General features: G+C 29.4%; 2 protein-coding genes and 2 long non-coding RNA genes across 10 annotated transcripts in view; 1 reads left to right on the forward strand and 3 right to left on the reverse strand.

Annotated features, from left to right (window-relative positions):
- LOC122271814 (voltage-dependent calcium channel subunit alpha-2/delta-3) overlaps positions 1-27,122 on the reverse strand; it is a 485,956-nt gene that overhangs the window by 273,382 nt on the left and 185,452 nt on the right. The window lies entirely within an intron of this gene.
- Positions 4,294-27,122, forward strand: part of LOC107446950 (dickkopf-related protein 3) — a 37,942-nt gene continuing 15,113 nt past the window's right edge. Inside the window, exons 1-4 of one of the 2 annotated variants that reach the window (XM_087167462.1) lie at positions 4,294-4,373; positions 17,117-17,258; positions 19,491-19,597; positions 22,647-22,857. In XM_087167462.1, the coding sequence (XP_087023588.1) occupies positions 4,335-4,373; positions 17,117-17,258; positions 19,491-19,597; positions 22,647-22,805 (447 nt within the window). In that variant the 5' untranslated portion in view covers positions 4,294-4,334 and the 3' untranslated portion in view covers positions 22,806-22,857. Of the gene's footprint in view, positions 4,374-17,116; positions 17,259-19,490; positions 19,598-22,646; positions 22,858-27,122 lie in introns of those variants that run through there. The other variant, XM_087167461.1, reaches the window with a different exon arrangement.
- LOC147806934 (uncharacterized) lies at positions 20,108-20,568 on the reverse strand. 2 transcript variants are annotated; one of them, XR_015435398.1, is made up of 2 exons: positions 20,467-20,568; positions 20,108-20,222 (listed from the first exon to the last, which is right to left on the reverse strand). It is a non-coding gene; the product is annotated as an uncharacterized LOC147806934 (long non-coding RNA). The 2 variants fall into 2 exon arrangements; XR_015435397.1 differs by having other exon boundaries at positions 20,384-20,508.
- Positions 21,227-21,614, reverse strand: LOC147806935 (uncharacterized). Its single transcript, XR_015435396.1, has 2 exons — positions 21,501-21,614; positions 21,227-21,262 (listed from the first exon to the last, which is right to left on the reverse strand). It is a non-coding gene; the product is annotated as an uncharacterized LOC147806935 (long non-coding RNA).

Below are 27,122 nucleotides of genomic sequence, written 5' to 3' on the forward strand. Positions count from 1 at the left end.
TTAATTTCAAAGTAAAACAACATTTGAACCTTTAGAAGAGTACGCAAGGTTATTTCATTTTATTGTAAAGTTTTCAGACTACAAGCAACTTTATGAGATTTTTTTTATAAATTTTGTAATTTTTAAACTATTAACCAAGACTATATAAAATGATAATTTTATAAAATTGTTAAAGCAGTTTTATTATTATAGACGCAAAGCAAAATAATATATTTGGTACAAAATATTAAGAGTTTTCCTTGTTCCCAAAATGAGAGCTTTGGCGGGAGTCAACATAAAAACACGTTTTACACCAAACGGCATTGAATTTTCGAATGTGGATTGAAAAAATTCTCTGCCGTTAGGAATTTAGAACACTTTATAGACAAGCATAAATGAGAAAAATAGCTAATTGTAAAAAAAAAAAAAAAAAAAAATAGAAATAAGCTTAGTAACGAGATTTTCTATAGCTAATTTATTTTTCGTTCAATTCCTATAGGTTTATTTTTTATTTAATACACTGAAGGTTTAAATGGCTAGTTTGCTTTTAGAAAACTTGTATATCAAAAGATTTAACCAATTTTCTATTAAATAATTTAATTGACGAAAAATAAAATTTGGACATTTGCGTGCGATAGTTTTGCGATTGGTTTCATTCCGGATAAAAGGTACTTCTGAAGTGTATGGCATTTCCTGAAATCCGTGCTTTAAAAACAAAAACAATAATATCTAACAGACTTCAAAAACAATAGCAACATTTTGCATTTCAAAATTTTAAACAGATAAAGAAAGCTATTGTATTCAATGTCAAAGTCCAGAGGTGGCAAAAGTGCTTATTAAGCTATTTTTAAGGATGTTTAAATAAGATGATAGAAAACGAAGCAGATTTGTTTCATAAGGCGCATTTTTATCATGATATTTTTTACTTTCCTAATCATTACCCATACTTTAACAATTTGGGTCAAAAATAAAATTTAAATTTAACTGAAAAGTAAATCTGAAAAAAAAATAATAGTAAATTTTTCTGTTAATGGACGCATGATGTGTTTAAAAAGAGACATTGTTTCAAGATTTGGTAGATTAAAAAATCCCACTCCCATCTGTAGCATTTAGCATGCATAATGTATCTTTTTTTTAAAAAATTCTACCTTAGAAATTACAAATTCTGCTAATTTTGCTTTTCTCCCTTCAAAAAAAAAAAATACTTACGAGATGATTTGTGAAAGTTTGTTTTCTATTGTTCTGATAAAATTACTTTTGCGGTTCACAATTTTGATTGTATAACAAAGCATATTTTAAAAAAATTTAACCAATTTTATTGATCTGGCTCAAACAATTCTCGAAATTTGATTAAACTTTACACAAAACAACATTCACTTTGGGTATAGAGCGCAAGCCTCTGAATGAGATGACCTAGGTTCCATATCAGCGTTGGCTAATTCGAATTCTGCTCCTAGCTCGCTCAGACTACAGTGCTGACTTAAAATATCCTCAGTGGATATTTAAGTCAGGGACAGGGATCATGGGTTAGAGTCCCCTTGCAATTGAGCTAAACCTGGGAAATTTTCGTTTTTTTAGTTCCATTAAACAGTAGTCCCCAAAGGCTAGTTTATCCTAATTCTTGATGTAGGAGTTCCTTGTGTTCAAAATTTCAAGACTACGGATTTGAATATTTAGCGTCGTATACTTAAAATTTGCTCAAACGGTTATAAAATACTATAAACTAGACTCAAGCAGAGTGGATTAAGCCACTTGATCAACGTTTTTCTTTCTCTATTACAATAATTTATTTTTACTTTTCTGTAAAATTTTTAAAATTTGTTAATTTAATTTTGATATTTAAGATTTCATTAAATGACTAAAAACAGTTTTTAATGGAGTTCAAAATAAGTGCCATTGTTATTTTTTCAATATATTTAATTGTTGTCATTGTACATAAGATTTGAATTCATTTCCAGAAAATTTTTTTTTAAAAATTCTTTAGTGTATGTTATTTCTTCTTCAATTTTCACCATTATCTACTATCTGTAGTTAATTTATGCCAAACTACGCACTTTTATTTTATTTTTCCCCAGCATTTAATAGATGGGGAGTAAAGAACAGCTTATTACTTTTAATTTGAAATATAAACAAAACGGTATATGATATAACTGTAATTTTGTTTAAGTTATTAACTTATGATACTATTCTCTTGAAAAATAAAATTCTTAAAAATTCAAACCTGGAAGTCAAAATTACTATTGATAAAATAATAATAATAATAGATAATAGCCCTAGTAGATAAAACTATTTGTGAAGTAAATTATAAGAATATCTAAAGGTTGAGTGTAGCAGTTGAATACATTTCCAGTGAGGTTTTTCCAAACAATACTGAATATAAATGTAAATTTTGGTGAGAATCAAAGAAAAAACAGCGTTGATAATGCATTTTAATTCTTTTTTTGTATAAGAATAAGTTGAGGATCCTAGGGGTATTCATCCACTTTTCCTTCGAGGTTAATATCTTCCTTACCTGTACTATGCATGATTCTTTATCGCCTTACGAGATCATCGCCAACAAAACCAATTATTTTTGTTTTTTGAAATGCCGGATGCTATTTAGGCAATGTATGAAATAATCGTCCTGATGAGGTTATTATGTAAATGATGTACATGTTATTGCGACTGACTGAAATCTGTGGTTGTTGACTTTCACCGGTGAATGTTGACAATCAAATTAGTCGCTTTGGTGAATGTCCGAAATATTTATTACATCCGATTTGATATTAATTTATTCGTGGATATAATTACATTTATTCGATATTTAAATACTTACTGACGATAGATTAGAACAAACATCAGTATTTGAAGTATCGGGCAAATATATACCGGGCAGTGGCACTTGATCTTAAAAAAACATCAGTGAAGGGTATACCGGGCAAATGTATACAGGGCAGTGGCACTGAACCTTAAAAAAACATCAGTGTAGGGTAACCGGGCAATGGCACTTGACCTTAAAAAAACATCAGTGTAGGATATACCTTGCAAATGTATACCAGGCAATTGCACTTAACCAGATCTAGTATGATTAGACCTTTGGAAAATGTCCGAAATATATACTAGATCTAGTGCCACTTTTGCCATAGCTTAAATATTTAAAAAAAAATAAACAAAGCGTTTGAATCAATTTTAAACTGATAACGAAATTATTGCTTTAAAATTAAAAAAAAAACAATAAAAAATACTGCGCCAGATAAGAGTAATTGAAGTAGTTGCTTTATACAGCGCATGTGCGGAAAAATTTTTTTAAAAAAATTATCCAGGTGCATCTAAAAGTGAATGAATATCCCAAGACACCATAAGGGGTTCACCATTTATGAAAAGAGGTGTCTTATTCGAAAAAGGATCACCAAACTTTTAAGCTAAGGACTCTCATTAAAAGTCCATCCTAACTTATGTGGACTAACTAGCTTAACCAGCCTCGAATACATTGAAGAATATTTAAACTTAATCACTTAGCAAATAATATTTCAAGATTTGACTTTGGATTTAAATGCCTTCGTAAGACATTTATTTATGTTAAAATGCAGCTAATTTTACTCTTGTAAACATAAATTTAAATTTGATTGGAGATTTATATAAAAAAGAGAAATTCGATTCAGGTCACCTTTTATACAGTTTTATGGCATTTACGTATCCTATTTGAGTCTGGTGGACTTTATTTAAAGATCGGAATATGAAGAAAAAAAAGTATAAAAAATATCTTACAGTATGTTGATGAGTGCGCGATTTGTGAAATTATGGAAAATAATTTTAATATTTAATTACATTTAATTAATTGAAGTATTTATTTTTACATTTATGAGTTAACTTCGGTTTGTGAGAAGTAGTTTGGCATAAACCTATAAAAACTGATGTTAAGAATGTTCATGAAATGTTACTTAAATATATTTAAAATGTTTTAACTGCAGAGAAAAGGAGATTCTTAAATGTTTACAAAGTAAATAAAAATGTTTTCGAGATATTTTAAAATTTTACTAACAATATAATGCATTTCTAAAATTTTCGCAATCATTTTCAGATCTAGATTTTTCGTCAGATAAATATGTTATGCAGATAACGAGTGAAAATTTCTCAAAAATGCGAAAAACAAAGTTTGTTTCTTCAGGTAAACAACAAACTTTGGTTTTCGAAACAAAAGAAACATAACAATTCTGCATTGATTATCGAATATATCTTTTTGATAAAACCACTTAATGACGTTGTTTTGAAGTGATCGATAGAGGGTATAAATATCAAATTTGCATATTGTTAAATTCAGATATAGGTGCTTTCTCCAGTCTATATCCAGTAAATCTCTATACAAAAAATTAAAGATGAAGATTGCATTGATCGCTGCTGTTTGTCTAGTTTTGGTAAGTAATGATTTTGTTAATTTTTCTCCATTCAATCAATTCATATATAATAAGTGTAGCTACCTAAATTACTGAATTTTGTTTGGTATTTTTTTGTTTCAATTCAAAATGAAAATTGCGACTTAGGTAAACTTGAATATTCAAGGCATCGGATACTCAAATCACATAGGAAATTCAGATCTGAATTTTTTAAAAATTCTTAGCGGAGAATAGTTTCACCATTATCAATCAAATGTATTTTTTCTTTTAAAACGGTCAATCAATACCGATATAGATAGTTAGAGCGATTTTTGTGCTTCAGTTATCGAATTGTGCTTCAGTTATGGCCTAAATTCATATATATTAAATTAAAAATATATATTAAATTAAAAATACATATTAAATTAAAAATAGATTTTAAATTAAAAATAAATATTAAATTAAAATATTGTTTTCCTTTATACACATTAAATTACAAATAAAATTTTCATCTTAAAATTCGTAGCCAATGCTTTTATCTCTAAAAGAATATTAAATTCAAATTGATAATTTGCTTTTGAACTGCTTTTATTTTAATTTATTTATTTATTTTCATTACAATTTTTTTTAAGCGTATGGGGTTTGTGAAAACTTATTGTTATACCCCATGTGTAGTTTAAGTTGAGAATATGGGTGAAATTTAGTTTCCTTTTTCTAATTCTAGAGGCTATAATATTTTTTTTAGCATCTTTTTAAAAAAATACATTAGTTTCTCATTATATTGAACACTGACATATCATTCATTCGGATATAATACATAATGCAATTACTCATGAAGGAAAGAAATATAGTTAACTCAGCATTGTTCAGAATTCTAGGAAACCATGACAATGTTTTGTTTAATCGGTAAAATGATGGTAAGACATTTCTACAGATTTATTGCAATTTCAGGTGCAAAATTCCCTTTCGTACCCTGGAACAATAATTAAAAGTGTTTAAGAGACATCTGACTATCTTTTCTGAGCAAAAAAAAATGCAATAATGATTTTTTGTATCACTTTTATGAGCGATAATGCTCGAATAAACCTTATTGTGCTTAATTTAATTATTCCATGCCCTTTACTATATTTTAACTCATTTAAATATCGTCTCGTATTTTTCAATAATGTTCATTATACTCTTTATAAGATCTGGCTTTTCAATTAGTCATTCATTCAGTAAATTAAAGTTGTACTTTAATACAAGCTACATTATTTCTTTGTGTCTTTGAGCAAGCCTTTGTTTGCTTGTTTCATTTTGATTAAATCATAGAGTAGATCACCTTTTATGCGGGTCGGCAATAACTAATCAGTTGCTTTTACTTACACCATGCCTATGGGAGAAAAGTGAAAATCACATTGGAGATTATTCTGTAATGACCACTCTGAATACATGATTTCTCAATCTTACGGCAATAAAACAATGAAATAGGTTTTGTGATATATATATATATATATATATATATATATATATATGAAAGGGTAGCAGTCATGGTGAGTGATGTTAGGCCACGCAGATAGCAGTTGGAAGGCAAAAAATATTTTATTAGCTTCACATAGTATATTTAAGACATTTTCTAGCAAAGGCGGAGCTCCAAATCGCACTCAAAAACTGTGTGCTTAAGTTTTTATCTTAGGGAAAGTAGCAAAGGAATTTCCCTCTATTTTGTTATATTTGAGGGGAAAAGGGAAGTGATAAGGATTACTGCTTAAGTTTTTATCTTAGGGAAAGTAGCAAAGGAATTTCCCTCTATTTTGTTATATTTGAGGGGAAAAGGGAAGTGATAAGGATTACTATTGGTTTATGAAAGAAAACTAGCTTTTCCCACACAGAGCATAGGGAGATATGTCCTGCTCTTAATTAAATGCATAGTTGAGCCAAAAATAGATTTAAGAACAGGATGTGGCTTTTAAAAGTGTGAGAAAGTATTTCGTTTAGAATAATTAATTAGGATGAAGTTTTATAGCAAAGAAACTAACGTAAAAAGATTAATAGAAGCTTTTTATGTTACATCCCCCCTCGCCGAAAAATTTTAACTAACATCAAAAAAATTTTTAAAATTATCCCTTTGCAAAACTTTCCTTATGATGACACAATTAAAATAATAATAATATTTGTAAAATCAACAAGATATAAAGTAACATGAATTATAAAAAAAACACACTTGCACACTATGTAAAAAAAATTTTCATACAGTGTTAGAGGAAGAAAATAAAATTTGAAGTAGCGCTACTATCGAAATGAAGTGTTAGATCTCCATTTTCAAAATTTTTTTGTGATTAAGTTTTTTCAGTCCTTTTTTATAATCACAGTAAATAAAGTTATTCCTCATACTAACACAATTAAAATAAACTTTTCACTTAAGACAAGAAAATCTATAAAAATTTCCTAAAAGATGTAAATATTCATATTCAATAACAAGAAAGATACAAAAATATGAAAATGCAAGTGATATGAGATATAAAAATACAAATTGACACTTTTTATCAAAAAAAATTTTCAATATAAAATGTAAAAAAAATTTGACACAATGGTCTTTAATCTGAAGTTTAAGACTTCAGTGTTATTAGGGGAAATTGTTTTGTTGGATTAGGGGCTGTATTCCCCAAAAGGAGGAAAACAGTCCCTATTCTCAACAATAATGTGCTGGAAGATCCTAGATTCAACAAGGTGCATAAATATTTATTTTTTTGGTTTTCACCAGAGACAAAACTACCATCGCCCCATAACCTACTAGATTGGGTAACGCTGAACTTGAAGAAAAATTTTGAAAGGTCGGATCTTCCAGAAAAAAGGGGACCGCATGTTCCATTGAACTATGCGTATTGTCGTCATATTCGGTGTTCTTTAATTTTATTTCAACAATGAAAAATCATTAAATTCAATATAAAATATAATTAATTCTATTATTTAAACTATTACATGTTTTTTATTCGTGACATAATTTAAGTTTGTCAGGTGGGTGGTACCTTCGCAATTTTGATATATGAACTATTTCTGAATTTTCTTTATTATGAATATTCTTTTTATTTATTTTGTAATTAACATCAGAAATTTTTTCAAGAATTATATATGGACCGGAAAAAGTTGGGGTAAGTTTCCTAGTATTGGGGTACTTAAAATCTTCATACATTACATTATCATATGGGGAAAATTCAATATGAGTGAATCTTGCATCATAATAAATTTTATTTTTTTCATGATATTGTTTAGTTCTTTCAACTGCAATTTTCCTTGCTTCTTCTATTGGTGGAAAAATTTCTTCAGATAAAGGATGATTAAATGGGAGAGTGCCAAACATTAAATAAGCTGGTGGGAATTTAGTTACTGAATGTGGAGTTAAATTATATTCTTCGGTTACTTCTTTTAATAATTTAGGCCAAGGAATTTTTTTAGAAGAATCATTAATTTTACATTTTAAACGTGTTACAATGGTTTGTCCTAAACGTTCAACTTTTCCATTAGTTTCGGGTCTATGGGCTGTAGTTAACAATTGTTTGATTTTGCTATGTTTAAGAAATTTTTTAAAGTGGGAAGAAGTAAACGCGGCATTTCTATCACTCAAAATACTTATAGGGGTTTGAATTTGAAAAATTTGGTGCAAAAAATTTACATAAGTTTCCGTAGTTATTGATTTAGATGCATAAGACCACATATATCGAGTGTGATGATCAATTACTAAAGTTAAATATTTTTTAGTAGAATTGTAATAATTAAAACCACCTACACTATCGATTGCAATTATTTCAAAAGGTTTGTCAACTGGGGGCATTTCCTGAAGTAACCCAAATCTTTTCTGTCTAGGTTTTTTATTAATTTGACAAGTATGACAATGTTTGTTAAAATTTGAAATGTCCAAAGTAATATTTTCCCAATAGTAAACAGGAGTAAGCAAATTAATGGTTTTTTGAATTCCCGGATGGCCAAATTTTTTATGAGTAATTTCAAGTAATTTATGCCTTAAAGAAAACGGAACAACAATTTTGGTAAAACCCTTTTTACGTAAACACAAAACATTATCTATTTTAATAAAATTCCCAGTTAAATTATCATTTTGTTGGGCTTCGCGAATTTCATCTAATTGCAAAAGATGTGAAAAATGGCTTACATTATTTAAATCCACATTTGTTTTCAAAATACTATTGTTTTCAATATTGTCCGGAATATCTCGGGATAGCATGTCAGCTTCAAAGTTCAAAGTGCCTTTTGTGTATTTTATATCATAATCATACATACTTAATAGTAAAGACCAGCGGAACAATCTACCTTTCAGATTTTTAACATTTTTTAACCAAACTAAAGCCGCATGATCTGTATGTATGGTAAATTTATTTCCAAATAAATAGTGATAAAATTTGTTTAATGCATCAACAATAGCAAGACATTCCAGTTCTGTGATAGCATAATTTTTCTCATAGTCTCTAAGAGAACGAGAATGGAATGCTATTGGATGTAAGACACCTGAAACATCTGGCTGTTTCAAAATTGCTCCAACACCACTTTGACTTGCATCAACAAAAATATGACATGGTAATTTAGGATTAAATATTTTCAAAATTGGTTTACAAACTAAAGCATTCTTTAAAATTTCGAATGCCTCTTGACATTTGGGAGTCCAACACCAGGTTGTATTTTTCTTTAAGAGATTATTTAAAGGTACTCTAATTTTAGCATAATTATTTATAAATTTATTATACACATTTATTGAACCTAAAAATCGTTGAAGAGATTTAACATTAGTTGGAGGTTTCAAGTTTTTAATTGCTTCAATGTTGTTGTTATCAGGAGTTACTACACCATGACATATTTCATAACCCAAAAATTGAATTTTAGTTTGCAAAAAAGAACATTTAGAAGGTTTTAATTTTAAATTTTCAAATCTACATATTTCAAAAATTTCCTTTAGATGATTTAAATGTTCTTCAAAGCTATTAGAATAAATTATGATATCATCAAAATAATTAGCTGCAAATGAAACTTTATGTTTAGTGAGTATTCTACGTATTGTTCTTTGAAAAATACTAGGGGCGTTCTTCCACCCAAATGGCAATCTTAACCATTCATATAACCCACTATTGGTGACAAAAGCAAGTTTTTCAGTGTCTTCAGGGTTGATTGGAATTTGCCAATAACCACTTACCATATCAAGTCTACTAAAATAAACATTGTTCCCTAATTTATCTATAAGAGTTTCTATAAGAGGTAATGGTTCTGCATCCGATTTAGTGATTTGATTTAATTTTCTAAAGTCTATACACAATCTACTTTTTTTATTTTCATCTTTTTTATAAACTAAAGTTACTGGAGCAGAATAGGGAGAAGAGCTTTCTTTAATAATATTATGCTTTAACAATTCCTCTATTTGTTTATCTATTTCCTCTTGTTGTTTTGGGGAAGTTTTGTATGCTCGTAAGGATACTGGTAAGTCTGATGTTAATCTTACCCTTTGAGGTTCAATTCTTATTGTCCCTACATCATATTTATCTTTAGCAAAAATATCTGAAAAATCTTCTAAAATTTCCTGAAGTTGGGAATTTTTTTCATCATCTTGAATTTGCATAATTCCGTCAACATGATTTTGACAATGTTGCGCACCATTATCACGTTTAGTCTCAAGAACATTTGAAAACTCAAGATTATTTTCAGTTTTGCTATTTAAATCTTTATTTTTAAGTCTATTTTTTATTTTATTCTTCTTTAAATTTTCTTTGTTTACATTTTTATTTTTGTTTACTTTCATATCCAAAATTTTATTTTCCATAATCATTTCACTTTGTTTATTTTTAATTGATTTAACATTGTTTCTTTTATTTCTACTTTCCTTATTTTTATTCTTAGCTTTATTTTCTTTATTGGCATTTTTGTTGCAATCATTAACCTGGATTTCAGGAGAAATGTGTAAAGACACGTTGCTTTTATAATCCGAAAAAACTATCAGCTTCCTCTGATTTTGCATTACAACTCGTTCAACACAATCTATCACTAATTTAAACCCATTACATTCCTTTAAACCCAGTATGGCATAAGGTAGATCAGTATTTAATATATAAAATTCCACTGACCTAGCTATATCTCCAATTTTTAAATTTAAAGTACAAGTGTGGTTAAGTTGTAAAATACCTTTTGTTTGTTTTACATTAACAAAGTCTTTTCTTTCTTTTAGGACATTAAGTTTTTCAAAAAGCTTAGCCGGAATTATATTTAATGTACTTCCTGTATCAATGTTTAACAGGATAGTTTTATTTGTCAAAATTGGGTTTTTGTCACTTATATTGTTTTTGTTTTTATATTGTACATATCCAGTTACTATTAATTGACAATTTTGTTGTTGGTCACTTTCTTGTTTAGGCTGAGTTTGTTTCTCAGCCGTAAAAATATTAGGTTTGTTTATACAATTTTGGCCCCAATGATAAGCATTGGTTATACCAAGCTTATCACAGTATTTACATGGCTTAGGAGGCAACTCCTGGGAAGCTTGGGCGAAATGACTTGTTTGTTGTTCATTTATATGAAACTTTTCATTTCGAATTCTAGGTCTAAATTGGGATTGTAGGTTATAACTTTGACTAGGCCGGGAAAAATTTTGATTTTGTTGAGGATTATAATTTGGATTACCCGAGTTGTTAAAGAATGGCCGCCTTGGTACCCAGCCTTGATATTGTGGTCCATACCGATTAAATTTGGATTCTGGTAATTTTTGTTTAGTTTCAGTTTGGGGTAAGACCGTAGGTACATCATGAATTATTTTCGAAACAATTGTGAGCCATTCAATCGGGGTTTTGGGTTCTTTTAAAACCAAAAATGTCTTAATTTGGGGAGGCAAATCTATAGATAGACCCTCAATTATATGTTCATTACTTAAACCTATCTTTCTACCTAACTCTACCTTTTCAGTAAAATATGAGTTAAGGTCTTTAGCTTGGCCAGAAAATTTTAAATTTTGAAAATCGTTTAAGCCAAAGAGAGGTGAAAAATAATGTTCTTGAAAAATTTCAACTATTTCCTGATATGAATTACAATTAAGGCAGTTATTAATATACAATTTCAAAGCTGAACCTTTAATGAATTTTTGAAAATTTCTAACTTTCCATTCGTCATTACATTTAGCATCTAGAGTTTGTTTTTCGAAGTGTTTGAGCCAGGATGTGAATTGAACACCAATGTCAGGCTCAAAGACTAGTATGTCTGGTTTATCCTCTACATTTTGATGCATATTAAATTTGTAATTTTTGCCACTCAGTAAGGGCATTAAAATAACCAAAATAAATTTCAATAATTAAATATAACATTTAGAAGGAAAAAAATTTAAATTTATGAATAACACATATTTTGCTTTTTTAAACACCATAATTAAATAAAAATTTAAATTTTACTTCTACAATCAATATATTATACACTGTGATATATAATGCAATATAAAAAAAAAGATTCCTTAAATAATAATTAAAACTATAATCATACTGAATTATAAGTGGAAAAAAAAATATGTGATAGCACTAAATTTTAATATCATTATTTAATTTAAACAAATAATATTATAAACCATTGAATAATAGCATCAATAAATGGAACTATTATCAAAATATAAATATTAATAGATAAATATACTATTACCGGAATAAATATTTGGAACAATAAACATAAAATTATATGTTCCTATTTCAATATATGAGCGTAAATGATTCAAAAGTATTCACGTTTAAAAACTTAAACTTTTGAGAGTAAATATCAATCACATCTGTAATTAATCACCAATAAATCACTTCTAATATTTGATGAATCACGCGCACACGCGAGCGGAATCATAGCTACCACTTGAGATCACATTTTTGGTCATCTTCCGTTCAAGGAAACACAGAACACTCGAGAAAATCGCCAGAAAACGAAATCAATTCGATCATATGCTGAACCTTTATCAATCCTCAATGAGACCGACAAGCAGCAAGCAAGTAGGGCAACACAGCAAGCACTTGCTGTATATCCGCAAGAAGCTAATTGTTGATGGTAACACACGGTAGGCGAAAACGAAACCAAAACAGCGAAGACATCAATTCTTTAACGGCGATTCCGGTACAACGGTGTAGGGGCAACGTCTGGACCCATTATGAAGGAAAGTCCCGAAATTCTTATTCTTTTAGTCAGGATATCTGTTTCACGAGCAACGCCGGCATCTCCTAAAACTTCATTCGATTATTTTCTTTCCTTTTATATTTATATATTTTTTACTTATTTGAAAAAAGCATTTTTTTTTAATGGAGCCAGTGAAAAAAAAAGTGCCAAACCAACTGCAAAATTTATCTATCCTGCTAGGCTTGAAAGGGTAGCAGTCATGGTGAGTGATGTTAGGCCACGCAGATAGCAGTTGGAAGGCAAAAAATATTTTATTAGCTTCACATAGTATATTTAAGACATTTTCTAGCAAAGGCGGAGCTCCAAATCGCACTCAAAAACTGTGTGCTTAAGTTTTTATCTTAGGGAAAGTAGCAAAGGAATTTCCCTCTATTTTGTTATATTTGAGGGGAAAAGGGAAGTGATAAGGATTACTATTGGTTTATGAAAGAAAACTAGCTTTTCCCACACAGAGCATAGGGAGATATGTCCTGCTCTTAATTAAATGCATAGTTGAGCCAAAAATAGATTTAAGAACAGGATGTGGCTTTTAAAAGTGTGAGAAAGTATTTCGTTTAGAATAATTAATTAGGATGAAGTTTTATAGCAAAGAAACTAACGTAAAAAGATTAATAGAAGCTTTTTATGTTACATATATATATATATATATATATATATATATATATGTATATATATATATATATATATATATATATATATATATATATATATATATATATATATATATATATATATATATATATATATATATATATATATATATGTATTAGCCACGCTATGAGATTCTATTTAAAATCTTAATCATCAGGTGATATTATTATACAGCTTTATTGTTTTTTCACGGCTAAAACCGTTTTGCGCTCGTGTATCAATAGGTTAAATATAAAGGTATTGCATTTAAACTTGCGCGAAACATGTAATATTTAAGAACTACAGTTCGTCTAATAATTTGGTCTAATTATTATAATATACTAATATAATACACGATGTAATAAATATTCTATATTTATATAACATATCGTCTAATTTAACTAATTGATACACGAACATAAACAAGTGCGAACCGGTTTCAATCGCGTAAAAACAATAAAGCTGTATAGTATCACGTGATAACCAAGATTTTACGTAGAATCTTATAGTGCGTCTAATAATTTGGACAGGGACTACATATCTATTATATATAATTCTCTTACGTGGCTCCCAAATTTTGGCTGTATTTCTTTTCCGCTGGTGGCAACAGTTTTCATTTTTAAAGAAGTACTTTGTACAACTAAATAAGATTCTTTTCACAACACTTAAATATTTACTTTATTTTCTTCATTTATAGAGAAAACAGTCGGCAAAGAATTCTGTTAGGTTAAAAAACATTTCGCTAAAAAAATTACGAATTCTAAAAGAAATAAAAATAAACAACTTAAAAAATAAAAATGCTGTTGCCAGCCATAGAATTTTTTGAAAGTTAACTTAGCAACATAAATCAAAATGACATAGAAGCGCAACTAGATCAAAATTATGATACCTGATGGCTTGATGTAACAAATCCTTAAATTCTATAAGTGTTGTATCGCCAAATGCCCAGATTAACAATTGTGTTTTTAAAGAAATTCTATAAAAAGTTTTAAATAAAAAAACTTCTATCCAGCTACTTCTACAACTGCTTCTTGAAGAACTTGGCTTATTGATTAAAAATATTGTTTTTATTTTACAGTACTAACTTTACTTCTACTTACATTATTGCTATGACCCTCTTTCATTACATTTTACAACTTCATGCTAAATTTGAGGACTTTAAGTTGTTTTGTGGTTGAATACTGACATTTAGAAATGTGTACATAAAAAAAAATAATATTTAGAGGTTAAAGGTCTGGTTTCTTAGGACAAGCGCCTTATCTGGGCGTCGGCGTGACGTCAACGTCCCGCTGACGCCAACAAAATACTGGTTTGTTAAGGTCTGGTTTCTTAGGACAAGCGCCTTATCTGGGCGTCAGCGGGACGTCAACGTCGCGCTGACGCCAACAAAATACTGGTTTGTTAGCTCAAGGCCTGGTTTCTTAGAACTAGCGCCTTATCTGGGCGTCAGCGGAAAGTTGACGTAGAGCTGACGCCAAAAAAATACTTTTTTGTTAGCTCAGCGTGAGCAGTCGGTCCAACGCAGACATTATCTCTCATTACGCATGCGTTAATAACGTAAACAAATATTTATTTTTAATTTGTATTGATTTTGTGATTGTCGACCAGTGTTTTAGAGAACAAATAATGACTTTGTCCAAGAAAAAACCCATTATAGCTGAGCTAAATGAAGAGTGCTATGCTTAATGAAGAAGCTATGTTTAATGCCAAAGTCAAAATCTTTGCTGATTTCAATGTGCTGTTGGATGTTGTCCGCCATTGCTTCTGTGGTTAACGTCACGTTGTAATCCAACTGCAGTTGAGTTGGACGGCAATTGTAGTTCAAGATGAGCGTTCGATGACGTATACTATCAAACTCAGAAATGGACCAATCAGAGGTTAACGCTGATTTCCAGCTGACGGCGTCCTGTTCTAAGAAACCAGGCCTTTAACTCAAGGCCTGGTTTCTTAGAACTAGCGCCTTATCTGGGCGTCAGCGGAAAGTTGATGTAGAGCGGACGCCAAAAAAATACTTTTATTGTTAGCTCAGCCTGAGCAATCGGTCCAACGCAGACATTATCTCTCATTGCGCATGCGTTAATAACGTAAACAAATATTTATTTTGAATTTGTTTGATTTTGTTATTGTCGACCACTGTTTTAGAGTACAAATAATGACTTTGTCCAAGAAAAAACACATTATAGCTGAGCTAAATTAAGAGTGCTATGTTTAATGAAGAAGCTATGTTTAATATCAAAATCAAAATCTTGGCTGATTTCAATGTGCTGTTGGATGTTGTCCGCCATTGCTTCTGTGGTTAACGTCACGTTGTAATCCAACTGCAGTTGAGTTGGACGGCAATTGTAGTTCAAGATGAGCGTTCGATGACGTATACTATCAAGCTCACAAATGGACCAATCAGAGGTTAACGCTGATTTCCAGCTGACGGCGTCCTGTCCTAAGAAACCAGGCCTTAAGAGTTGCCTCAGAAAAATTAGAATTGTTGACACTGAATTTAATAATGGAAACAATCATTTTTGTGAAAAAATTGAATTGTATTGCTGACATCAAAACTAAAAATATTGTGTTTCAACTTAACAATACTAATTTTTACTTATATAATTACTATGATCCCTTTTATATATATATATGTATATATATATATGCATTTTAGAACTTCATATTAAACTTCTGTTATGTGTCTGAATACTGGCATTTAGAACAAAATTAAGGTTTAGAATTGCCTCGGAGAAATTTGAATTGTTAACAATGAATTAAACAAAAAGTTTTATTTTAACTGACAAATACTATATTATAATTTAAACTTTTTCTATGACTATACTCATTTTTTTTACTCTTTTCTTTGTTTTTTATATATTTTATATTTTTGTGATAAAATCAAAAAACCTTTAGTTGTTCTGCTTCTGAACACTGATGAAACACAAAATGATGGGCTTCATCAACAATCAAAAATATATACATTTATTTTACAAATTCCATATTATTATGGTGGTGCCCTTCAGAGATTAAAAATACAAAATTATCTTCATCGAAGCCGATGCTTTACATCCGGGGTTCAGTGACAGACTACTATTTCATATTGTTTTACAACACTTGGCTTTAGCCCTCTGGTGGGAAAGACTTTAAAACAAAACTTACAACAGTTACTTTTCTCAACAATTGAAATTTAGAATAGTGTGATTAAGCAAAATATGTGAACTGTTTGCAATTTCAAATTAATATTGAAATGTACAGGTTTAGAATTTTCTACAGTGAAAAGTTTTCGGAACATCAGTATTCAAAAAAGTATACAAAAGCTAGACGTTAAAGAACGTATCCAATGAGCGAGCAAAGCGAGCATTGGATTGCGAAGCAATCCGAAATGAACTGCGAATGCAATTCCGGGGGTTGGCGAGCGCCAGCGAGTAGGGGGCAAAGCCTCCTAGTATATATATATAATATATATATATTCCTCTCTTCAGTATATATATATATATATATATATATATATATATATATATATATATATATATATATATATATATATATATATAATATATATATATATATATATATATATATATATCTTTCTTATACAGTTATAAGCTCACGTACTACAGTCAAGTATTGGCAAGAACATTCGGTTCTGAGACGTGATCGACTGTTAGTTACATAGTGGACTAAAATTCACAATTCGCATATATATATATTTCCTAATAATTTTAATTATACTTCCATTGGAATAATAAGTTCCGTTTCATTTTTAGAAATATGAAAAAGAATAGTAATAAAATACCTTCCAATAAATTATAATTTTCAGCACCTTGTGGAATCAATGTCACGGCGGGTGCTAGCAGTTTTGAGGGCTAAAGGTGGTCCTACATGTTATTAGCAAGGTGGTCATAATGTAGTGGCTCTTCGGTGTATGTTTTAATAATAATATATGTACAACATCAAATGATACAACAAATAATTTCTCTTTGAATCCATAAAATCCTGATGTTTAGGTGGCAATAATCGCAGCTGAGAATGCAGAGCCCAGAGGAAGGCCCGTAAATATGTGCCACGAGCAAAAGGACTGTGATCCTGACCAATGCTGTGTAAACAAACTGGGGGGTTACGGAGTTTGCCGCACATTTAAAGGAGAAGGTGATGTATACTTTATTTTCAACATTTTAAATAATGATTTAATCTTTTTAAGGCTGCTGAGAAACAATAATTTTAGATAAATCAAACAGTTACTTGAAAAGCATAATATTGTTTTTTACAGAAAAAAAATGCAGTAGCGTAATGCAACAATAGCGTAATAGTGATTATGATTACAAGTAAAGAAATATTAGCTAGTTCTATATTAGGTCTCTTTTTCTCGCGAGGAAAGGTTTAAAAATTGCTTTTTTTAATTGATGAAAAATCACTGAAATACTAAGGGTTTTAACTTATAGTACTTCATTTTCTGGATGATTAATAAGCATGAATAAGTAAGTGTTATAAAGTCGTCTAATTTATTTTACCGAAGAGTTTCTTTATAAAATGACAAGTCATACATTAGTTAGAAAATGTATCTCTATAAAGTTTTCATTAAATTTTTCAAAATTAATTACTCAAAATTGTCGCAACATTAATGTTAAAAAAGACATAAGAAAACTATTATTGTGATGTTAAAAATAACAGTAAAACATATTTATTTACTTAATTCTCTTCAAAAAATTCTATTTTTAATATCAATAACCAATCAGTGATACGTCTCTATTTTTAGTTTCAATGAAACACCATACATTTCCTGATAAATTTTTATTTTAAACTTTTTCAACTGAATATTCATCATCCTTTATATTCCAAGCTTTCCAATCAATTTTCTGTTTACCAACTGTTTCAACAATTCATCGGCTAAGCCTAAACCACATGTGAAGCGCCATTTTGCATCTTTGTTGCAAACAAATTTTTAAGGTAAATGGAAACATCCAAAAATTCGTTGTGTAAAAATGCCATTTTTAAGTTTGATGTGAAATTTTATTTAATATTTTTGATTAATATACATTTTGCTGTCGTCATCAAAATGAAACAGAAAAAGCAAACTTTTGGTTATTTTTTTAATCAATTTCAACTTAATAAAAACTAGACTTTGTGTTTCCACAAGCATTCCGTATTTGATCACTGTGTTAAAAAATATTATACCGAATTTTTTTATTTTTGACAGTACTTCAGCCTAAACTATTAGGACCATAATTTCTAAATAGCAGCTAACCCATTCCCTAGTTCGAGGATCAATGATCAAAACACGTCTCAATATATATGTTTATGTGTTTATTCAGATAAATATATGTTTATTCAGGTGTTATTGAGTTTGATTTCGAACTATATATTTAGAACTATATTTTGAACTATTGTATGCTCTATTTAATCATTATATTTAAGGTTAGGCACTTGAAAGATAAAGATTGATTCTCACTCTGAGAAAAAAGATATAATCGAAACTACTAGAATATGGTAAAAATTGCCGTACTTCTAGTTCTGTGGAAACGCCAGAAATTTTCGTAATTTTTATTGAAGCGCTTTCTTAGTGATTTTTAGTAAAATTAATAAAATATTGTTTTAGGGTATATGTATGCTGAAATTTCGTAAATGTGGTAACATTTGGTATTTTTACCATAGTACCTTAAAGCATGGCATAAAAACCGTTTATTTTGGTAAATTTTTGTATGTTTTCTGTATGTGTGTGTGGTAATAAGAACTATAATTTTGAAAACAGAATTTCCGGTAAACCATTACCGTATGAACGGAAACATTATCATATGAATGACTTACATATAGTATATTTTGGTTTTATTATCCATAATATGTTTTTTCACCAAAAACGTCTTTGCCCATACAGTGCGGTAGTTTTACCAGATTTGTTTTTCTCCGTGTCGTGCCTTGAGTTTCTGATCATTGGATAAAGCATTATTCAGGTATATTTTTTTGAGTGCACGTTACATAAACGGGATATATAAAATGTATATTAAATGGTAACGGATCAATAACGTACTTAAAATAATAAAAATATTGATTTTGTTAACATTTCAAACGTTATTTCTAGTTTTTTGTTCGAGTTGGCATCAACTCTTTTCACTGTGCATCACAATCAAACTTATATATATATATATATATATATATATATATATATATATATATATATATATATATATATATATATATATATATATATATATATATATATATATATATATATAATATATATATATATATATATATGTAAAGAAATTGAGAATTAAACATCGACTGCCAGCTTCGTTTTTCAAATGCATGTATTTCAATAGATATTAAATGTTTAGATTTTTTAATCCTTTGTTTCATATTTTTCCGAATTTTACCTAAAAACAGGAGAAGTTTGCAATAAGGGTGATCTTAATCTCCAAGGAAGATATCTTTTACGATGTCCATGTGCTAAAGGTTTGAGCTGTGTTCCCACGGAAATAAAACAAACTGATGTAAGTTTTTTCCTTTATATATACAGTTGCCATTTGCAAAAAAAAAATTGAATTAAAGGAATTATACAATATATATCTTATAATTTACCTTTCATTATTTAGATGTTTTAACAAAGAATAAAAAACAATTATATAATTGTTATTTTAGAATACAAAACTGACGAATATTAAAAAAAACGATAGTATTGAAAGTGTTAACTGTAGGAAGAACTTGTTTATCGTCTACTTTCGCCTAATACGATTAAGCATCTAGACTTTTATCTGCCCGAACTAGACTGACCTAATGAAGCCATTTAAATCCTTGTAGCTGGGTACATACTATAACAAGGGAGCTACTAATCCGTCATTCTCATGGTCGGCTTAACGGGAATTCAATGGCATCGCCCTATTTCGACCATTCCTTCAACACATGAAGAGTTTTCAGTGTCTTGAAGTCACATTCCACGATTCATTTGAAAAAACACAACCTAATTCTAACGTTTAGGGGGAGTTCATTTGTACGGTTTTGAATTACAGTTTTCCACGATTCATTTGAAAAAACACAACCTAATTCTAATGTTTAGTGGGAGTTCATTTGTACGGTTTTGAATTACGGTTTTCCACGATTCATTTGAAAAAACACAACCTAATTCTAATGTTATAGGGGGAGTTCATTTGTACGGTTTTGAATTACGGTTTTCCACGATTCATTTGAAAAAAACACAACCTAATTCTAATGTTTAGGAGAGTTCATTTGTACGGTTTTGAATTACGGTTTTTCCACGATTCATTTGAAAAAAACACAACCTAATTCTAATGTTTAGGGGGAGTTCATTTGTACGGTTTTGAATTACGGTTTTCCACGATTCATTTGAAAAAAAAAACACAACCTAATTCTAATGTTTAGGGAGAGTTCATTTGTACGGTTTTGAATTACGGTTTTCCACGATTCATTTGAAAAAACACAACCTAATTCTAATGTTTAGTGGGAGTTCATTTGTACGGTTTTGAATTACGGTTTTCCACGATTCATTTGAAAAAACACAACCTAATTCTAATGTTTAGGGTGAGTTCATTTGTACGTTTTGAATTACGGTTTTCCACGATTCATTTGAAAAAAACACAACCTAATTCTAATGTTTAGGGAGAGTTCATTTGTACGGTTTTGAATTACGGTTTTCCACGATTCATTTGAAAAAACACAACCTAATTCAATGTTTAGGGGAGTTCATTTGTACGGTTTTGAATTACGGTTTTTCCACGATTCATTTGAAAAAAAAACACAACCTAATTCTAATGTTTAGGGAGAGTTCATTTGTACGGTTTTGAATTACGGTTTTCACGATTCATTTGAAAAAAACACAACCTAATTCTAATGTTTAGGGGAGGTCATTTGTACGGTTTTGAATTACGGTTTTCCACGATTCATTTGAAAAAAAAAACACAACCTAATTCTAATGTTTAGGGAGAGTTCATTTGTACGGTTTTGAATTACGGTTTTCCACGATTCATTTGAAAAAACACAACCTAATTCTAATGTTTAGGGGGAGTTCATTTGTACGGTTTTGAATTACGGTTTTCCCACGATTCATTTGAAAAAACACAACCTAATTCTAATGTTTAGGGGGAGTTCATTTGTACGGTTTTGAATTACGGTTTTCCACGATTCATTTGAAAAAACACAACCTAATTCTAATGTTTAGGGGGAGTTCATTTGTACGGTTTTGAATTACGGTTTTCCACGATTCATTTGAAAAAAAAAACACAACCTAATTCTAATGTTTAGGGAGAGTTCATTTGTACGGTTTTGAATTACGGTTTTCCACGATTCATTGAAAAAACACAACCTAATTCTAATGTTTAGGGGGAGTTCATTTGTACGGTTTGAATTACGGTTTCCACGATTCATTTGAAAAAACACAACCTAATTCTAAAGTTTAGGGGGAGTTCTTTTTCGCGGTTTTGAAACCACGCTAATTATAAATGGCAGCAAAACTGCATATCTTTAAATTCACGTTTTTTTAAACCAAAACAGTTGAAAACGGTTACAAACCGTAAAGGTACAAATTGCTCCTAATAGTTAACTTTACTGTTAATAAAATGGACAGACTGCCGTCTGTAATTTTATGTAATTTTAGAATGAAAATGTTAACAATTTTCTTAAGGGTATTGTGTCAATTCTTTGAAAGAAGTAAGAATATACGATCCAAGAGCCGGGTGTATTTATATTGACAATAACGTCTTTGTGAAAAGCAGTAATACTTTATTTAAGAAGTAATTTTAGTTTATTTAAAAAGATTTATTATTTATCTGTCAATATTTAAAAGAAAAAAAATTAACAGATATAATGAAAATCGGTAAAGTAAACAAGAAAATTACTTCAAAAATGTTTCCTTAAAAATATTTCTTTAAAAGAATACTAAAAATTCTTAACAGGTTCAGATGCAATACAAGATGGGAAAAAATATTTGAGATCCAAAAATAAGAGTTAGAATCTCTCTAAAATATTTGCGGAATGCAGATTACTTAAATTATATTATTTAACCTATATTATGCTAACCAGTTAGAATGACAATACATTATCAATAGAGTGCTTGTATTCTTAATAATCGATGTGTTATATTTTGTTGACCTGTGCCTTGCTGCTTCTCATTATTGGAAAAGAATTAGCAATTAGGGGACGGTGTTTTCTAGTAATTTAAAACGAGAACAACGTAGCTGAAAAGACAAGAAATCTCCTGGTCAGTTTTTGTTTCTAATGCTCTTTGCAAATAAAATAGGCGTCTCTAGTCAGCGAGATTTTCACATTGAAATTCTTGCTTTTTCCCCACGGCAATACGTTTCAGTAAGAAACATGATTATACTGGCAATGGGAAAAAAAAGCAAGTTTTGCCGGTGTCATGGTAATGGGGAAAGGAAAAAGCGTGGAGTTTTGGAGAAATTGGTAACTTTGAAGAGTATATTCTATGTACAAAGAGTATACTCAGTGCTAACTGATTTTTTTTTAATAAATTTGAGAAAAGTGTGTAATGCATGTTATTATTTTTAAAGATAATCTTAATGTTTGCAGGAAGGTGAAGTAAGAAAATATTACAAATGTGTAGCAGATGACAACACCTTTCTACAGAACCTGAAGTTACATCTGAAGTTGTATAAGGAGGAAGACCAAGCATTAATTGTTGCACCAGAAGTCGTTAATAGCTACAATAAAATATACGAAGTGCTTTAAATCTAAAATATTTGTAACTGTTATTTTTAAAATAAATCATTACGAAACGAAATGCTCTGTTGTTCCATTATTCCAAGAAAAATAAAAGAAAAAAATAATTTAAATGAGTTTAAGCAAAGTGTTGTTTCCCCGAAAACGCATTTTTTTAAGCAATAGATAAAATTGGAAACACTTATTATACCGGTACAAGTTCATGCGTGTAAATGAGCATGCGTGTAACGCAAGTAATAATCCGCCACTTTTCTTTAAACTTACTATTATTATGATTAGTCCCAAATTCAAAATTTATCTATCATCACATTTAAAATTTACGTGCTCAAATTTTCTTAAACTTTAATTTTATTTGAAAGTGTTCAATAATTTATAAAATTTAGAATTCTAATATAATTTATAAAATTTATAAAAATTAGAATTCTAAATCTCACATTTATGTTTAAAATATTTTTAGATACAGAAAGTATGAATTAAAATACTAAATTATTCATTAATACTAGGAGGCTTCGCCCCCTGCTCGCTGGCGCTCACCAACCCCCGGAACTGCTTTCGCAGTTCATTTCGAATTGCTTCGCAATCCAATGCGCGCTTTGCTCGTTCATTGGATACGTTCTTAACGTCTAGTTTGTTGTAAACTTTTTTTGAATACTGAAGTTCCGAAAACTTTTCACTGTAGAAAATTCTAAACCTGTACATTTCAATATTAATTTAAAATTGCAAACAGTTCACATATTTTTCTTAACCACACTTTTCTCAATTTCAGTGTTGAGAAAAGTAACTGTTGTAAGTTTTGTTTTAAAGTCTTTCCCACCAGAGGGCTAGAGCCATGTGTTGTAAAACAATATGAAATAGTTGTCTGCCACTGAACGCCGGATTTAAAGCATTGGCTTTGATGAGATAATTTTTGTATTTTTAATTCTCTGAAGGGCGCCACCTTAATAATATGGAATTTGTAAAATAAATGTATATATTTTTGATTGTTGATGAAGCCCATCATTTTGTGTTTTCATCAGTTTTTCAGAAGCAGAACAACTATAAGTTTTTTATTTTATCACAAAAAAATAAAATGTATAAAAAACAAAGAAAAAAGCAAGGAAAATGAGTATTAGTAATCGAAAAGTTAAAATTATAATATAGTGCTTGTCAGTTAAAATAAAACTTTTTGTTTAAGTCATTGCTAACAATTCAAATTCTCGGAGGCAATTCTAAAGTATAAATTAAGGTAATATAGTTAAGTTGAAACACAATATTTTTAGTTTTTATGTCAACAATACAATTCAATTTTTCACAAAAACGATTGTTTCCATTTTTAAGTTCAATGTCAACAATTCAAATTTTTCTGAGGCAACTCTTAACCTCCAAATATTATTTTTTTTTATGTACACATGAAAGAGGGTCATAGCAATAATGAAAGTAGAAGTAAAGTTAGCACTGTAAAATTAAAACAATATTTTTAATCAATAGTCAAGTTCTTCAAGAAGCAGTTGTAGAAGTAGGTTGTTTATTTAAAACTTCTATAGAATTTCTTTAAGAACACAATTGTTAATTTGGGCATTTGGCGATACAACACTTTTAGAATTGAAGGATTTGTTACGTCAAGCGCTCAGGTATCATAATTTTGATCTAGTTGCGCTTCTATGTCATTTTGATTTATGTTGCTAAGTGAACTTTCAAAAAATTCTATGGCTGGCAACAGCATTTTTATTTTCTAAGTTGTTTATTTTTATTTCTTTTTAGAATTCGGTTATTTTTTTAGCAAAATGTTTTTTTAAACTAACAGAATTCTTTGTCGACTGTTTTCTCTATAAATGAAAATAAAGTAAATATTTAACTGCTGTGAAAAGAATCTTATTTAGTTGTACAAAGTACTTCAGCCAAAATTTGGGAGCCACGCAAGAGATTATAATATATTAGATCAGAAACACATCATTAAAAGGCAGAATGCTTTGGTGTTTTCAAAACAAAGCAAACGTTGCCACCGCGGAAAAGAAATTCAGCCAAAATTTGGGAGCCACGTAAGAGAATTATATATAATAGATATTGTAACTAACTTATTAAGTGACCTAATGTCTCTTCGGAGCATGTATAAATTTTTAAATAGTAAATCAATTTTATTCTAAAAAAAAATATGTTCAACTGTCATTTTGTATTCAAAATATTAATAGCAATATTTGCTTAGTATTACAAACACCACAAAAAAAGAAACTTCAAAATATTTTATAACTTTTTAATTTTAAAAAGTGAGATAACTTTAATAAATGATATAGTTTTGATGATGTAACTTTGTAAAAACTGGCAAAAGGGCTAAATATTAAATGTTTTTTGATTAAGTAATTTAGATACCGAGCAACTTTTAATCTTTGATAATCCGGTCTTGTTAAGGCAAATCATCTTATTATTCTTAACAACGTACTAATATGAAAACTGAACGAATTGCCATATTATGCCTTGATTAAGTAAGTGACCCTTACTGTTTGAACTCAAAAATATTTGAAAATTTGTGACTTTAAACATGTGCATAGGACAATAAATAAATATAATGCCATTAAAACAACAATATTTTGTTTCCAGTCAAAATTGTCTTAACTTTTAGTCTCTGACAATTGAGGAGTTAAAAAATAAATATTTAATTACACTGCGAAAAGTGATAACGAAATTAAAAATGCATTACTTATCCAAATTATAAAGTATATATTTTGAAGACTAAAAAGGTTGATCATAAATAAGTAAATCATTGATAATAGGACATAAAAATTCTTAAAATTTATTATGTAAAAAACATTAAAAATACACGCTGGTAAAAGGAAAAGAAGAAAGAATTATCGAGAAAAATATCAAACAGCAGCGGTCGGCATAGCAACGCATGCAATGGCGACGCATGCACACTGTTTACTATTACTCTTGAACATAGTTGAAAAGTGTGATGACGTCCAAATAAGGTGCGCATGCCATCAAACCCAAAACAGCACCCATTTTGCCAATGGGTAGTAAAATTTAAATAAATTTTTTTGTTTACATTTAATTTTTAAAATGTAACCAAAATATTAAGTGTCTGAATATTTTAATGTATTGAAATTATGCGTAATTTTAACTTTAATTCATTTCTGACACCTGCACCGGTTTTTAAAATTTCATTTATTAAGCAAAAATTTTCTGATTATTAATCTTGTTTCGTCTGTTATTTCAAGATAAACATCTTTGTTCCATAATTGCTTTAAATTTTTTTTGTCGAAGTTATTGATTTTAAAGGAAGTTTTTTAAAATAACCTTTATCAATTGCATTATTTGTGGTAGAAAGGGGGCACTTTTGAACAAACTTTTGGGACATCCGCAATTTTCATTTTTAAATTTTGCATAGTTTCATTAAATTGAGTGTGAAAAATTATGTTAAACTGCTATTTTGTGTTCAGAATATTAATAGTAATATATGCTTAGTATAGCAGCAATCGCATAGAAAAAAAAGCTTTCAAAATACTCTGATAAATCCTCGTTGTCATAAAAAATAAGACATACACTTTTTTCAACTCACAAAACTAAAATTGAAAGTTTTCATGAATGAATTTAGAATTTATTAAACTTTTAAGACATGCCTAGTGGGTACAAGTCCAATGTTTTTTGTCCATATTTTCTTCATTAACTTTGTATTTGTGAATATACAGAGGGTGACCTATCACGTACAGTTGTTTACTTATATTAAGAACAATTCTTATAATTTAGAAAAAAGTGAATAATATCTAACGAAAACGCAAATTTCAGGCAAATATTCATCCCACAATATAGGAAATCAATCTTAGTTGTAAGCTTGAAACTTTATATTCATAACTTAGATTGAAGTTTATAAATAATGTAGCCCTAGCTAAATCTGTAACACTCAAGAGAATAGCTGAACTTGCTTTAGATTAATAATTCTGTACTGATTCCTATATCGAAATAATAATAAATGTTTAAGACTAAAATTTAATAGTTTCAGAAGTTCTTTCCTTCCTTTTTTGATATATTTTCAAATTTTGTCACAAGGTTTCTATTATACATATCTATTTTTCAACACAGCAATTGCCGACCGGCCTGTGTAGGGGGCAGGAACTGTCCTTGCATCAGAAAGGTCCTGGGTTCGAATCCCGGGCAAGGCATGGATGTTTCTTTTTCTCTCTGTGTGTTCTATGTCCTTTCTCCTTTGTGTGTGTGAATGTGACCCCGTCCTATAAACGGGATTGTGGTTATGGTGAATGGTGTGGCAGAAGTCGAATTCTTGGCCATAAATGGTGCCACTGAAAAACAACAATCGCACCCCCTCTGCCTAAACAGGCATACGACAAAAAAAAG

The sequence above is a fragment of the Parasteatoda tepidariorum genome, chromosome 7 (genome assembly GCF_982258835.1).
Source record: "Parasteatoda tepidariorum strain Cologne lab strain chromosome 7, Ptep-v5.0, whole genome shotgun sequence".
Taxonomy (NCBI): Eukaryota; Metazoa; Arthropoda; class Arachnida; order Araneae; family Theridiidae; genus Parasteatoda; species Parasteatoda tepidariorum.